The 14,639-nt window shown below is 35.5% G+C and overlaps 1 protein-coding gene and 1 pseudogene across 1 annotated transcript; both read right to left on the bottom strand.

The window, feature by feature from the left end:
- Positions 1 to 1,047: 1,047 nt before the first annotated feature.
- LOC104750532 (arabinogalactan O-methyltransferase 2) lies at positions 1,048 to 2,255 on the bottom strand. The gene has a single exon (XM_010472336.3). It carries the CDS (start codon positions 2,106 to 2,108, stop codon positions 1,233 to 1,235), a length of 876 nt encoding a protein of 291 aa, XP_010470638.1. The 5' UTR covers positions 2,109 to 2,255; the 3' UTR covers positions 1,048 to 1,232.
- Positions 2,256 to 11,951: 9,696 nt separating this feature from the next.
- On the bottom strand, positions 11,952 to 14,030 carry LOC104753658 (uncharacterized; annotated as a pseudogene).
- Positions 14,031 to 14,639: the final 609 nt, after the last annotated feature.

Raw genomic sequence — 14,639 nt, 5'->3', positions numbered from 1 at the left:
GTGGCTGTGGTTATGAGGGAAACTATCTATTTGTTGCCTTTGATAGCTACTTGTTGTGGACGGACCACTGACTACCACCGACGGGCGTAGCACGGATTGGCCGTGGGTGGCCTAATGTTTGTGGCGAATATAGTCAAGCATGCATGACAGCATGAATATTATTCTCTGTGAAAATATGGTCATGATCGGCTCTTAGAATGATGTGATATAAGCTATAGCAAATAACATGACTAACAAAAAATATCTAACAAATAGTGTATAAAACAATGGCTCTGATGTCTTGCTAGCTCATCCCAAAATTGACAATGAAATAACCCAAAATTCTAAGTATTTAAGTATAATAATTTTAAACTCTGCCTTTGTCCACAAAAAAAAAAAACTCTCTTTTTTTTCAAATTAGTATGATCATAATTATTTTTTTTGTTATCTATTTGGTGACATAATTAAAGGAATTGGGCTAGGCTTATATTATCTATTTTGATTTAAGTAGCATAATTTTTCTAGTTTAGTAAGCTCATTTTTAGACATGATTTTCTTGTCTTCTCAAATGGGCCTTATTAAGAAAGTGATTAAAAGTCTAGCCAATTCCTTTAATTAGGCTGAATCACAATTATGGCTTTTGTGGAGGGGACATTATATACACCAAATTGTACACAAGGGCTTGTACTTTCGTCGTTTACGTTTACGTTTTCGCTCCACTCTTATAACTTCCACCTTCCCTGTTGGAAGTCAACTCCCTTTCGTCTGAGAATTATAACATCAATGGATTGTAATTAGTCCTATAGAAGAGGCTCAAGTTTGGCCGAGAGTATGGTTTTGCTATCTAGAGTGGGACAATCATATATATTAGTTATCGGATGTGGTATTTTGAGTTTTGAAAATTTAGTTACCATGATGGCCGGTCCAAATCTATTTATTTTTCATATTATATTGACAAAAGTCACAAAAAAACATGTAAATCGCTCTTCCCTAAATTGATGCCAATGTCCAAAATTATATAGCACTTATCATTTTTCTTCTACTTGTATGTCTTTTTAAATAGGCAAATGTGTAACTAGGCTTCATCAAAAGACCAACCATATGAGACAAAGAGTAATAACAATAGAATACATAATTTATTTTAATGAGAAGCCTCTGGATAATTTATGAATTATAATAACGATTTTTAAACTCAGAAGAAGAACTATGCGGTGTTCCAATTAAAAGAAGTAACGAAGATATCTCTGCGCTCTTTAGCAAAACCGGTCACCTGGCTGGTCGCTCATGTTAGCAGCATTGGGTATCTCGAAGTGCCAGAGTCTACCCGCGGAGGTTGTTTTATACTTCTCGCAAAGGAACTCATTGGCGAAAGCCTTCTCCACTTTGCGGTCAACGTCATGAAGGAAGACGTGTGTGGTGCCAGCTCCTTTCCGGTTACGTGCCATGACAGCTGAGGAAAATATAGCTGCCATCCTTCCTGGCGCTAGTGGGAAGTACCCTTTTGGTGCGTCCACCATGATCAGATCCCACTCGGTATCATAGAACTCATCAGGAAGTGAGGTCAACGCCAACGGACACTTTTGGTTGTAGCGGATCGGGAAAGCATTAGCCGGTAAACACATGGGTTCGTTCTTGTAGTACGAGAGTAGGCTCCCGGCTTGAGAAAGATGGGTACGGTACTGAACATGGTGGGCTCTGAGTGACGGTGCATCCTTGAGGACGGCCTCTATCCACTCAGGATCTTCCTCCAAGAACACGGTGTTGCCACCTGGATTAAGGGATGCCCACATGAGGGAGTCACGGCCAAGGCCAAAGACTAAGAAATTGCAAGGGAGACGCTCCTTGAGGACGTTTAACGAGATCGAGATCTCTTCGAAGGATTGTTGTGGGACGGTGTGTGAGGTGGCGTAGTGGACGATGGATTGGAGTTGGATTGGGGTGGCTGTGTATTCGGCTATGGATGCAGCCGTGTTTTTAGCTGTGGAACAGAGTGACAAAGTGTTGTCCGTAGCTCGGATGAAGCTTGTGATGAGGAGTGCACCACCTAATAGACCAGCTAGAGCAACCGCGAGGAACCATGGTCGCTCTAGAAGCGTTTGCTTTCCACTTTTGGACTTGTCTTGAGTCATGTTTGATTTGTTTTTTTTTGTTGGGTTTGGCGAGAAAGGCTGATGAGTCGTGGTTATACTAAGGTGAGGGGATCGGATGAGAAAGTGGAGAAATAATGCTAATGGGAGAGTCAACGAATGTGAAGCACGTCGGTCTCAATCATTGCACGTATTATATATGATTGATCAATCTTCGTTCTTTTAATCTAGTTTACTTATTTCTTTTAAGAACAAATCTCAACTGATTAAAAATGTCTGATTTACATCTTGATGAAAAAGCTTTAAAATTGGGTGATTGTAAACATTTGTCGCAGTTAAAAATGGGTAATTGTAAAACATTTTCATATATAAATATACATAAATATATATATTTAATTAAATAATTAATTACTTTTTGGGTCACATTTAATTCAGTGTATCAATTTAGTTTTGTTTTAATGTAATAGTTAACTAAATTAATAAAAGTAATATTGGGTCACAATTTATATATAAAAATTTCTATATATAATTATTATTTTTATAAATTTTACCTTTTCTAGATCAAATAGTAGTTTATTAATCCCAATATATATATACACAATACGACTGTTGAAATGGATGTGACAAAATGAGTAGAAATGCTAAGAACAAACGCATCTTTATGAGGTTCATCAACATTACCGGGAAAAAACGATATTACTATAGGAAGAGAAACATATTTTTTCAGAATACAACAATCAGAACAAGCTTTTATGGCCTTGTGATCATATTCATTAAGATTCATACTGCTAAGTTTGATTTTGTTACATTTATATATAATGAGGTTGTTGCAAGCGTAAAATAATTTATTTAAACTTGGACGTATTAAGACAATTTGAAACTTGGACGCTTTAAAAACAATTTTTAAATTGGACGTTTTAATAACTTCTCAATTGACACATACCTTATGGACAAAAAAAGTAACAAACCATATATAGATTTGTTTATTATACAGACACTATATGTAGTACGTATAAAAATCAATAAACTTAATTAGTCGACTATATATGGAAACTTGGGGCACAAATTGACTACGTACTATTACGTATACTTCAATCAAATGGTACAAGTGAGACATTCAAATCATCATTCATAAAATATTAGTATACACTATAACAACAAACGATGGTTTTGGGAAAACGAACTGGAAAAATGAATAGAAATTGTCTGCTTGTTGCATATACATACATGAAATAGTTCATTGAAAGCAAAATAAAATAAAAATGATTAGTCTCCTTTTCTTCCCAACAATATCCTAGAATAAATTAATATTTATGAGATTAAATATTAAAAACCCGTCTAGCTCAGTTGGTTGAAGGCTCTTAATCACTACAATTAATCTTCGATAATGAATACTACTAACAAAAACTGCCTCAAAATGATATTAATCCATTGCGTGTGTCGTGTGAAAAATGTAATTTATGAAAACATTGGGGGACATGATCAATCAAACCCTTCTCCGAAGACTATTCGGCCTCGACTGGAAGCCCACGGGAAACCACACTCCAAACTCTTTTTCAGGACAACTACCTTTGCTTATGGTTTACTCACTTTCAAGTTCCATAATTTTTTTCCTCGCTTAACTCTCATGCTATAAAAGAGTCTCATGTTCTTGCTGATGTAAAAGATGTCTCTGCTTATAAGCTATAAACTAGGTACGGAACCGCACGTACGTGCGAAGTTATTTTTACATATTTTTTTAAAAAAAAATATAATTGTTAAGCGATCAAACCCGTCTAATATGTCTGATTGCAATGTTTAATTTTTTTTTGACCCGAAAAAACTTCATTCCTCGTAATTCATATCAGTAAATAGTATGTCTGCATATGTTCTGCTTGAATTTTTGTTACCAAAATTCTCGTCCCGTATTTTGTCATACATGAATATACCCACACAAAATTCTCATAACCTGATTACTATGGAATTAATTTGAACGATTTCCTAAAATAGAATAAATCTGTTGTTTAATTTTTTCTTTTTTCTTCTTAATATGTAAATTGGGTCAGTTTGGCAACATGGATATTTGATATGATTTTATAGTATAGATTTCCTTCAATTATTGAATGAAATATTCCTTAGTTATACTAATGACAATTTAATGTAAATAATATAGTAAGAGAAGGGAAAATAATAAAATGAGATATAAAGCGTGAGTATTGTATGTAGGAGATACCAGAAGGTATTTTACTAAGGATAATTCTATTAATTTGGATATTATTAGTTTTTTAAGTAATATATGTGTCCGTAATTGATGGAGAAATAAAATTACAAAATTGTTTCGTGAGGAGAAAGACTATAATTGATCATTAGATCCCTTATATAATTGGTCTTAGTTATGGTATTATATCACTGGATTTTATAAATTTTAATTGGTCATTAGATCCCTATATATTTCAGCTATTGGTATAATATTATTACTTATTTTCATTTTTATTGGACTGGATTTTCTAAATTTTAAGATTTCTGTAAAAATACTATAACTACATATTTATATATAATGCTTAACTACATAGTTATCCAAATTAAAGTATATATTCATGTTATTTTAATTGGTGATCATATGTTTTTTGGGCAAATATAGAATTTATAGGAGAAAAATATTGTATATATAAATAAATTGAACAGTAGTAGCAGTTGACAATATATATATATATATATATATATATATATAGCAGTGACAGTTTTATGTAATTTTATGGAATAGTAAGGGTGAACAATAAATTGAGTACGAAGCTTTCTGGCGACGACACTTCAGTTTTTTCTCGAGAATGCTTCTCTTAAAATATATAGATATATATATATGATCAATCAAACCCACCATTTTCTCTAAAATCATTTTTGTTCCTAAAAAAGTTTTGTTTTGTTTTGTTTTTTTTTTTTTTTTTTTTAATGTCTTGCCATCAAATTCCTAGAAAAGATTTAAACTGGAAAGCTAATTCATTTTTAAAGAAAAAGTGATAATTTTTAACATCCGCTATTATATTGGTTAATGGTTAGAACAACATTTTTTTTTTCAGAAATTGACTTGGAAAAAAAACTATAATATCAACCAAAACCAAATTACTTATTATTACAAACAGAATATAGTTTAAACCCAAAAAATTCCTCAAATTAACCCTAATCAATATGTTGGCTACATAAAATATCATGTTATGACTTTTGAGGATAAACTCGCCATGTTGTAGGAGATTATTATTTTTTGGACAAAGTTGTAGAAGATAGAGTTATTTAATTAAGCTAATTATTAGATTATTAGATAAATGGTAAAAAAAAACGAGAGAAATGAAGAATTTGCTTAATTTTGATTTTGATATTTTCAAAAAACTGATAGTTTGTTTCAATATATCTGGTAAATCATATTCATGTATAATGTTGTAATGTATTGACCTTAAAAAGCTAAGACCTTAGGGCAAATAGTTCACAGGTGATTATTGTTTGGGTAAATTTTAACTGATTCGTATGTGAACAGTTCTACGGAATGAACGCAAAGAGATCTTTATTGATTAATGCTCAAGATTACAATAAATCAATATCAGAACCCGTTGTGAGATGTTCCTTCATAAATAATATGGCTCTCCATTAGATTTAGTCGCTTGATAGGGTTATAGCCCCTTGAATATTATCGGTTCTTCCTCTTTTCCCTTTTATGGTTTAGAGACCCTTTCTTTATAGCTGCCCCCAAACCCTAGTTTATAGCTGCCCCCAAACCCCTGTCATTAAGTTTTGTTTCAAGATTTTTAGAAACATGCTACTCTCCAAATTCTAAATTAGAAAGTGAAGAGTAGGGGGCAAACTGTTGGGAAAAATAAATTCACTCTCGGTTATACTTTGGTCAGGTAAGCTTAAACCGATGTTAGTCATCTTAATAGAACGTCTATTATATTGATAAGACCGTATGTCATATTGATAAGTCTTATATTATATTGATAAGATTATATATTATATGGAGGGTCGTATATATTATGGATATTCAATACAAAGATAGAGATAAGTTATATTATCAATATACAATCCTCGTATGACCGACAGATATTGAAGGCTAACCCATGAGGTTGCAACAGAGAAGACTAAGCCCAGCCCAGCTAAAACTAGGGTTTGTGGGCAGCTATAAAGAAAGGGTCTCTAAACCATAAAACGGAAGGGAGGAAGAACCCGAGAATATTCAAGGGGCTATAACCCTATCAAGCGACTAAATCTAGTGGAGAGCCATATTATTTACGAAGGAATATCTCACAACCCATTCAAGGGGCTATAACCCTATCAAGCAACTAAATCTAGTGGAGAGCCATATTATTTATGAAGGAATATCTCACAACGGGTTTACAGTTCACATACGAATCGGTTAAAATTTACCCAAACAATTGGCGCTAGAAGGAGGAGCAGTTTTAACTACGTGAATATGAACGACAGGAGATGGTTTAACGTCTGCATCAGCTCATATGTTCTCAAAGATAGCTGATAAACTCAAGGATCTGTTACGATGATAGAGAATCTAGAGATGAGGGCATAAGCTTTCAACTACACAATTGGTTTAAAAAAAAAATCCAAAACCATAAAAATAAAATCAACCACAACGACATTCACAAGAAGACGATGTAGAGGATCAAATTTAAGAGGCCAAGGTTCTATACGTTCAGGAGAAACTCACTGCCAAGTGCAAATTTGGGGTTTGAGAAGAACACATGACGTGGGCAATTCCCATATAACGAAGGATCAAATCTGAAACCAAAACCGGCACCATGAAAAGATATTGCAGGATTCGCAATAATTATTGCTCGGGATCAGAAGCTTACCTTCAAGGCTTCAACAATGCAAACACGTCTACAAATAAGAAGCTTTTCGAGTTTATGAAAAGACTAGAGCAACGACGAAGGGCGTTAATGAAAAAGGGAGTCACAGATTCTTAATATTTAATGGGGTCAAAACTACGCTTCTTGTGAAAAGGAGATCAAGAGCAAGTGCTACCATAAAATAATTCAGCAACGACAGATCAATATTTTATTGATACATGACTGTGATCGTGGAGTGTAAACGCACAAGAAGTGTGTATGAGCAGCATACTTGAGTTTTTAATTATATATATATAAGGTAAGGGTGCCATGGCATACATTCTTTGATCCAACAGGAGGAATTTACAATCAAATCCACATGGAATGGAAAGAAAGTAGGCAGAGGAAATACCTCCCGCAGTTCAAAAAAAACTGGAGCTAGTTTGGGATTTACAAATATTGTCACTCCAGCTACGAAGCTTATCTTCAGCAATGCAAACACTTACCACCTCTAATCTCACACCTACTACATCTTGGAACCCTCCAAGTAGGCCAGAGGTTATCAATCAAATCCGAAGACAACACCATCTGCTCAATAAAACGGCCACCGAACCGGCACATAAACCGTTTTCATCAACCGGCCATAACGACTAAGAAATCAACATACTCGGAGACTAACATGAAAAGAAGTTGTTCGATTTGGGGGCATAGCTACTAACGTTTCCGATAATATTAGATCGCAAGCATATGTTCCTCAAGTGTCAAATCGTCCCTTGTTGATACAATATATATATATCAAGGGTCGTGAGGATATAATATTAGCAATTAAGTGGAGCACTACATGGCATAATAATAAGTTTATGAAGGAAGCAACTCTAAAGGGGGAAACAACGACCAAAAGAGATAACTCAAGCAGCACAAATGCGACTTTGGTAGTGGAGCGAGGGCCTTACAACATCGTGACAAGATAAGTTATTCTTTCATTGGAATCTAAATATTGTGGCCTTAAGAGATCATATATATAAAATAAGGAATGTAGCAGAAGCTATGTGCTCATCAAAAATAGTCTAAAAGACTATGTTCGTCTACGGTAAAGGCTAAGTGCCTTCGAGTAACTTGAAGCAATATGTTTGTCTCTTAACTTACTTGAAAAAGACTTGGGTAAGACAATATAGCTGTACCGCAATTACTAGCCAAAAGGAAATTAAACACACTTGTCTTAAGAGAAAGTAGTGACGACTGTCAGCAGAAAAAGCATAGCCTCATGAGAAATAGAAAATACGATCATGATTGCTATAAAAAGAAGCTTCTGCAATCGCTATGTAGAATGATGTGGCTACGGTCGCGTAAAGATAATTTGACTACAATCTCTACAGAAAACGATGTGGTTACGGCCGCGTAAAGGATATGTTGGCTACAGTCACATATTTCGAGAGAAAGTGACAACAACCAGTAGAAAAATAATCTAGTGGCAGTAACCTCCCAAGAAAGGTTGATGACTACGGTCACTGGCCAAAGAAAATCAACGAATAAGGTCATTATAGAAAGGGAACGGAGGCTATGCCTCCTAGCAAATAGAAGTGACTATGGTCGCTTAACAAATGCTTATTAGCGAGACCTCGCTGGAATAATTGGAAAAGCCATAACATGCATGGAATTGTGACGACATATTCGACTACTGGACAAAATCAAGAGGCACGGCCTCAAAAGAAAAAGAAAAAAAAACAAGGGGAAACGTTGTGACAACGATCACTACTAAACAAAGTAAAGAAAAGGCTTTAGCCTGCAGACCATGGCCAGTGCCAATTGAATAATAGGCAGCACCTCTTACAGACGTGTAACAAGCAGCGACCATGGTTGATGCCGTTGGTATAGATGACTGAGGTGAATATCATTGCGAGACTAAAAGCATAGTCTTAGTAACTACGGTTGCTGAAAATAAAACAGAAGAGGCAAAGCCTCTTAAAATATAATAAGCATATAATGCTCATCATAAATAATCTAGGGGGAATGCCTCCAAACAAAGAAGAGCATACTCGCTCATATATATTGTAGTTTCTTACCCATTGAGGGAGAAAACTCCATTAAACTGAAAGGTGCTTACCCATTGAGGAAGTACCTAAATGAAGTGGCCACAATGCCCACTACTAAACAAATAATTGGCAAAGCCATAACGTGCAACGACCACGGTCAATACGTTTCAATTAAGAGGGACACCTCATAATAAAAAGCACCAGACAATGGTCGCATCAAAAATAGAAGGGAAAACCCTCATTATAAAACACACCAGAATTTGGTTGCGTCAGACGTAAAGGGGACAATCCCTTGTTATGACAAGCCTCAGTAATTGTTGCTTTAAAATGCCAGGGAGCTATAAACAAAAAGAAGCAGGGACCAATACCTCATCAACTGATGTAATGGTAAATTCCCAACTATTTATCAATTTATAAGAGGCAAAAGCCTACTATAAATAACGCCAATAATGGTCTGCTTCAAAAGTATATGATGTGAAATATATCATTACAAAAGAAAATCAGAGGCAATGCCTCCCAACATATGAAGTGATTATGGTCACGCAAAGCCTCCTGGTTAAGAAATAAGAAGCATTGACTGCTTATTACAAAAATTATGTGGCATGACCTCAATAATTTAGAGGCACACCTCATTGTGAAAAACACAAATGATGATTAATTAAAAAGATTCTAGGGGCACGCCTCATTATGAGTACCGACAATGGTTCCGGCAGGAAACATAAGCAAATATCTTCTCATTAGTTAATGAAAACCAGAGCCTTACTATAAGTAAACGCCAAGAACGGTCGCTTCAAGTAACATATGTAATGAGAAAAACCATACATAAAGTTTTATTACACCAGGGGTATGATCTCCTTGAAACAGAGTCGAATGCCACTTCAAAAGGATGACAATGTCAAAGTTATGGTGATTGCAATGAAGGGTATGTCGCTCGAAGAACATGCAACAATAGTTGCGGTGAAACAAATGACCACCAAAAATATATGGGGCAGTGACCTCCAGAAAAATATTATTGAATACAGTTTTTAACCAACAAAACCAGTGGTTATGGATACAAACTAGGAAAAATGCAGCAGCTGCGACTGTTACAAAATTGCAACACCTTCTAAGAAAGAGAAGCTTGACGATCACCATAGTAGATTGTCTAGTCGGAGTTCTTCCCTGCTAATGGCTACGTGAAAAAATTTCGAGAAAACTCGAACATGTGGAGATGAAAACTGAACAAGTCGATGTGAAACCTTCTCATGTCAAGAAGCAAAGCATCTTTTAAATGATGAAAACGGCCAATAATGTCGCAAACGTGTTAAGAAAGGGAAATCCTAACGACGACGAAATGAAAAGGTAAGGTACATATATACCAAAGCTGTCACGAAGAAGAATGTTGTGAGGAAATTAGTGAGAAGTGACGACCACACATATATATAGTTTTGGTTCGAAAAATACAGCACAAAGATGCAAGAAAGTACGAAGGTCTAAAATATATCAATCTCACATAAAAAGAGAAGGTTGAAGGCTCTAGTTTTACATAATTGGGCACAAACAAGACGAAAAGTCAACAACGGATTAGCTATGGTTCGTGTGTTCAACACAAAGACAAGAGACAAGTAATGGGAGAACAACTCCCCAAACACACAAATAGAAGCGGTTGCCTCAAAGCCATGGAATAGCGATGACTATTAATAATTATCTGTGGAACGGCGTACCCCGTGTGTGGAGAGTCACGCAAAGATGATGTGTACAACCTCAAAAAGACATCAAAGTGACTATTATGGCTAGGAAGACAATATATGGAAGAACAATGACATCTACAGAAGCCACGTGAAGCCAAGTGATATCGACTAATCAAAGCTTGTGTAAGAGAAAAAGATTCCTAAAAGTAAACTTTACACAAGAGATAAGAAAATATCTTTAATTTGTGGCTGGGGCAAAATCATTGTCAAGTCAATGAGAGACTTACGATACACGAGTGACAACAATTTTCCTGGAAGCACACCAAATGTCATCGCCCCATGCTTTATATTTGGCTTGGAAGCGTTCACTTATCACTAGAAGCCAACGTCGAAAAAAAAAATACAAAAAGGCAAGATATTGTGCGAACAACAAAAGAAAGTTGACGGTTATGTTACTTATTGCCACGCTGCAAAACAAGACACAACGGTATGTCAACTCACACAGTGCTCTTCTCCAACGCAAAAAGGTGGCTAGAATAAACAATCAATCAAAAGCTGCCTCATGTCAAAATGACACCATTCAGTCAAAAGATGTTCATAATAACGACATATTCAAGATTTTTAGAAACATGCTACTCTCCAAATTCTAAATTAGAAAGTGAAGAGTAGGGGGCAAACTGTTGGGAAAAATAAATTCACTCTCAACAGGAGATGGTTGCTTATGTTTTTTTTTAAAACCAATTGTGTAGTTGAAAGCTTATGCCCTCATCTCTAGATTCTCTATCATCGTAACAGATCCTTGAGTTTATCAGCTATCTTTGAGAACATATGAGCTGATGCAGACGTTAAACCATCTCCTGTCGTTCATATTCACATCGTTAAAACTGTCTCTGTCATTAAGTTTTGTTTCAAGATTTTTAGAAACATGCTACTCTCCAAATTCTAAATTAGAAAGTGAAGAGTAGGGGGCAAAGTGTTGGGAAAAATAAATTCACTCTCGGTTATACTTTGGTCAGGTAAGCTTAAACCGATGTTAGTCATCTTAATAGAACGTCTATTATATTGATAAGACCGTATGTCATATTGATAAGTCTTATATTATATTGATAAGATTATATATTATATGGAGGGTCGTATATATTATGGATATTCAATACAAAGATAGAGATAAGTTATATTATCAATATACAATCCTCGTATGACCGACAGATATTGAAGGCTAACCCATGAGGTTGCAACAGAGAAGACTAAGCCCAGCCCAGCTAAAACTAGGGTTTGGGGCAGTTATAAAGAAAGGGTGTCTAAACCATAAAAGGGAAGAGAGGAAGAACCCGAGAATATTCAAGGGGCTATAACCCTATCAAGCGACTAAATCTAATGGAGAGCCATATTATTTATGAAGGAAGATCTCACAACGGGTTCTGATATTGATTTATTGTAATCTTGAACATTAATCAATATAGATCTCTTTGCGTTCATTCTGTAGAACTGTTCACATACGAATCGGTTAAAATTTACCCAAACAATTATGTTGTCTAGTGAAGCACAAGTGTTTCCAGCACCGAGGACATGGACGAGATTGAAGACAGGTTCTTTCGAGCTGCCGACTTTTACTCCATCACTCATCTCTTTAAGCTCTCTGAATGCAGACGCAAAATGTCTGATAATCTCTCTACGGACATACCAAGACTAGTAGAGAAGTGTATTCTTAAGCTCTGCATCAACCAAAAACAAGATTATAAGCAAAGCTTCTGATGAGAGGCTAACATACACAAAGTTTAAAGAATCTCATTCTCACCGTCGTGTCTTGCCAAGAAAATGTAGTTTCAGACAAGGTTTTGTTGAGAAGATATGCACAGAATCTTGGTACTCTCTCCAGTTGTTGTTGTTCTTCTCCGGAAGCTTCTTGAAGTTTCCTCATTAGTTCAGCTGAGATAGAGAAAACGGTAATACACATTTTCCCATCAAAAACTCGTTTCTGCAGACAATCTCGGTGCCATTTCTCTGGCTTAAAACCCCAAAAACTGTAATCTCCTTCACCCGACTGAACGCTGCTGGTTTCATCTTCAGTTTCTGTATCTTCTTCCACATATAAAATAGGTATCACTTCAACAAGAGCCCTGGAGAACAACATTTACTGTTAAAAACCTGAAACTGTTGGGAAGATCAGGGACAAGGATGTAAAAGGAGGATTTTATGCTGTGTTTTAACCTTTTCGGAAGATCGGGGACAAGGATGTAAAGGAAGATAGGATCTAGAACATTCAGCACCCTCCAAGAAGACTTTGCCAAATCCAAGAAAGTAACAAACTTTTCGTGAAGTTGGTCGCTCTCTGATTGTTTTGTGCGCGCAGAAAACCACAAAGAGTATAGCTGATGAAGAGATTGAGCGGTTAAAAGACTCTACTATTGCTTCGCTGTTCGTCAATGCTTGATTCAGCTCAGCAATTGCACCTTCGTTTCGAAGATTCATCGTGGGAGGGTCAAGTCCTAATTGTCCAGCCATGTGAAGAACACTCTTGTGCAAAGTGGCCTGACGTAGATGATATTGAAGTAACTGAGTTTGCTAATCAGTTTGAAGCTTATTTAGAAATCAACGAGGAGACTTTATTCACCTGACTGTAAGGTCCAATGCAGCTAGGTCATGGAGAACTCTTTTGCTTTCGTCATTCGCAACTAAAACCTCGACATAAGCTTTTCCAAGACCCGCTTGTACCAAAGGGAGTTCTATTGTACTACGTGAAGGAACACCGAAAGGGCACTTCTTTTGTGTGATAAATTTCACATATGTCTCATTCGCCACATCAAATTCACTCATGTAAAAGATATAAAGATGAATGTACAATACAATAAATCATGCCTTGAAATCTCAAAAGCAGAAAGCCAAACGATTCTCACCTCGAAGATCCTCGGATTCTTCTTCTGAATAATGGCACATTCATACACTCTGCATACCCCACTCTAATTTGGTGGCCTACCTGAACAAGAGTGCATCCAATCAAAGAACAGAACTTAGGATTTCAATATCACAAATCCTATATATCATTCTTACTCTCAAATATATAAACATTGACCAGATTCACATTAACACTAATGAGATAGAAAAGGTTCAATCTTTCATCAAGCCCCTTGTTCTTACATAGAACCAAAGATAGATAGACTAGGAATAAGCAGCATCTTACAGTTTGATACATATAGCTGTCCAATTCATCTAGTGAATCATCAACAGGTAACAAATTAGCCAATGCCACAATCTGTGGAAACACAAAATTAAGATTTTGAGTTGGTCTAACTTAAAAAAAATCGAACTTTAAAGAGGCAATTTCACATAAACTTAAAAAATTAAAACTAAGACAAGGTAAGAGAAGAAAAAGACCTCGTGGCCGTATTGAATACACTTCATCATAGCATAACAGCTATCTTTGCCTCCACTGACTAAAGCCACGGCCTTCATCGGAGTTGCCAGTGAGGTTTCTTCTTTACATCATCGGAGAAACTCTGTAGTCTACGAGAGAATCATCAATAGAGTTTGAGGACGACTTTGAAAATATTGAACTTTATAAAATAGGAAAATTACTAGTTTGATCCAAATTGAGCAGTTAATTGCTAGATTAGCTCATAGCATTTTAGGGTTAGTTGGGCTATTTTCATACATAAAATATCCTTTCTGATTTATTAAGAAATAAAAAAGTCAATATTACCCTGAATTAAAAATTCATGCATTTTTGCTTTTTTTTCTTCTAATAATAAAAGTCTGCCAAACAAGTAATGACAGATTTTTTTTGGCAGATTTATTTTGGATGGCAGATTAATTTGAAAGTTTGACGGCAGATTTGTTTTTTTACGGCAGATTTTTTGAAGTATGCAACGACAGATTTTTTTTTAACAGCAGATTTTTTTAACGCGACAGACTTATTTATAAAGTCATGACAGATTTTCATTTGTTTAGAAAATTTTTTAGGAATTTTGTGGCAGATTTTTTTTGATTGTTGTAACAGTTTTTTTTTCCTTCAAAACTCTGCCACATTGCAACAGATTTATAAATGGGAAAATAATTACTAGT

Source organism: Camelina sativa, chromosome 16 (genome assembly GCF_030686135.1).
Source record: "Camelina sativa cultivar CO46 ecotype springtype chromosome 16, ASM3068613v1".
Lineage (NCBI taxonomy): Eukaryota > Viridiplantae > Streptophyta > Magnoliopsida > Brassicales > Brassicaceae > Camelina > Camelina sativa.
Note: the sequence above shows the minus strand (reverse complement) of the source record. Positions and strands in the feature narration are given on the sequence as shown.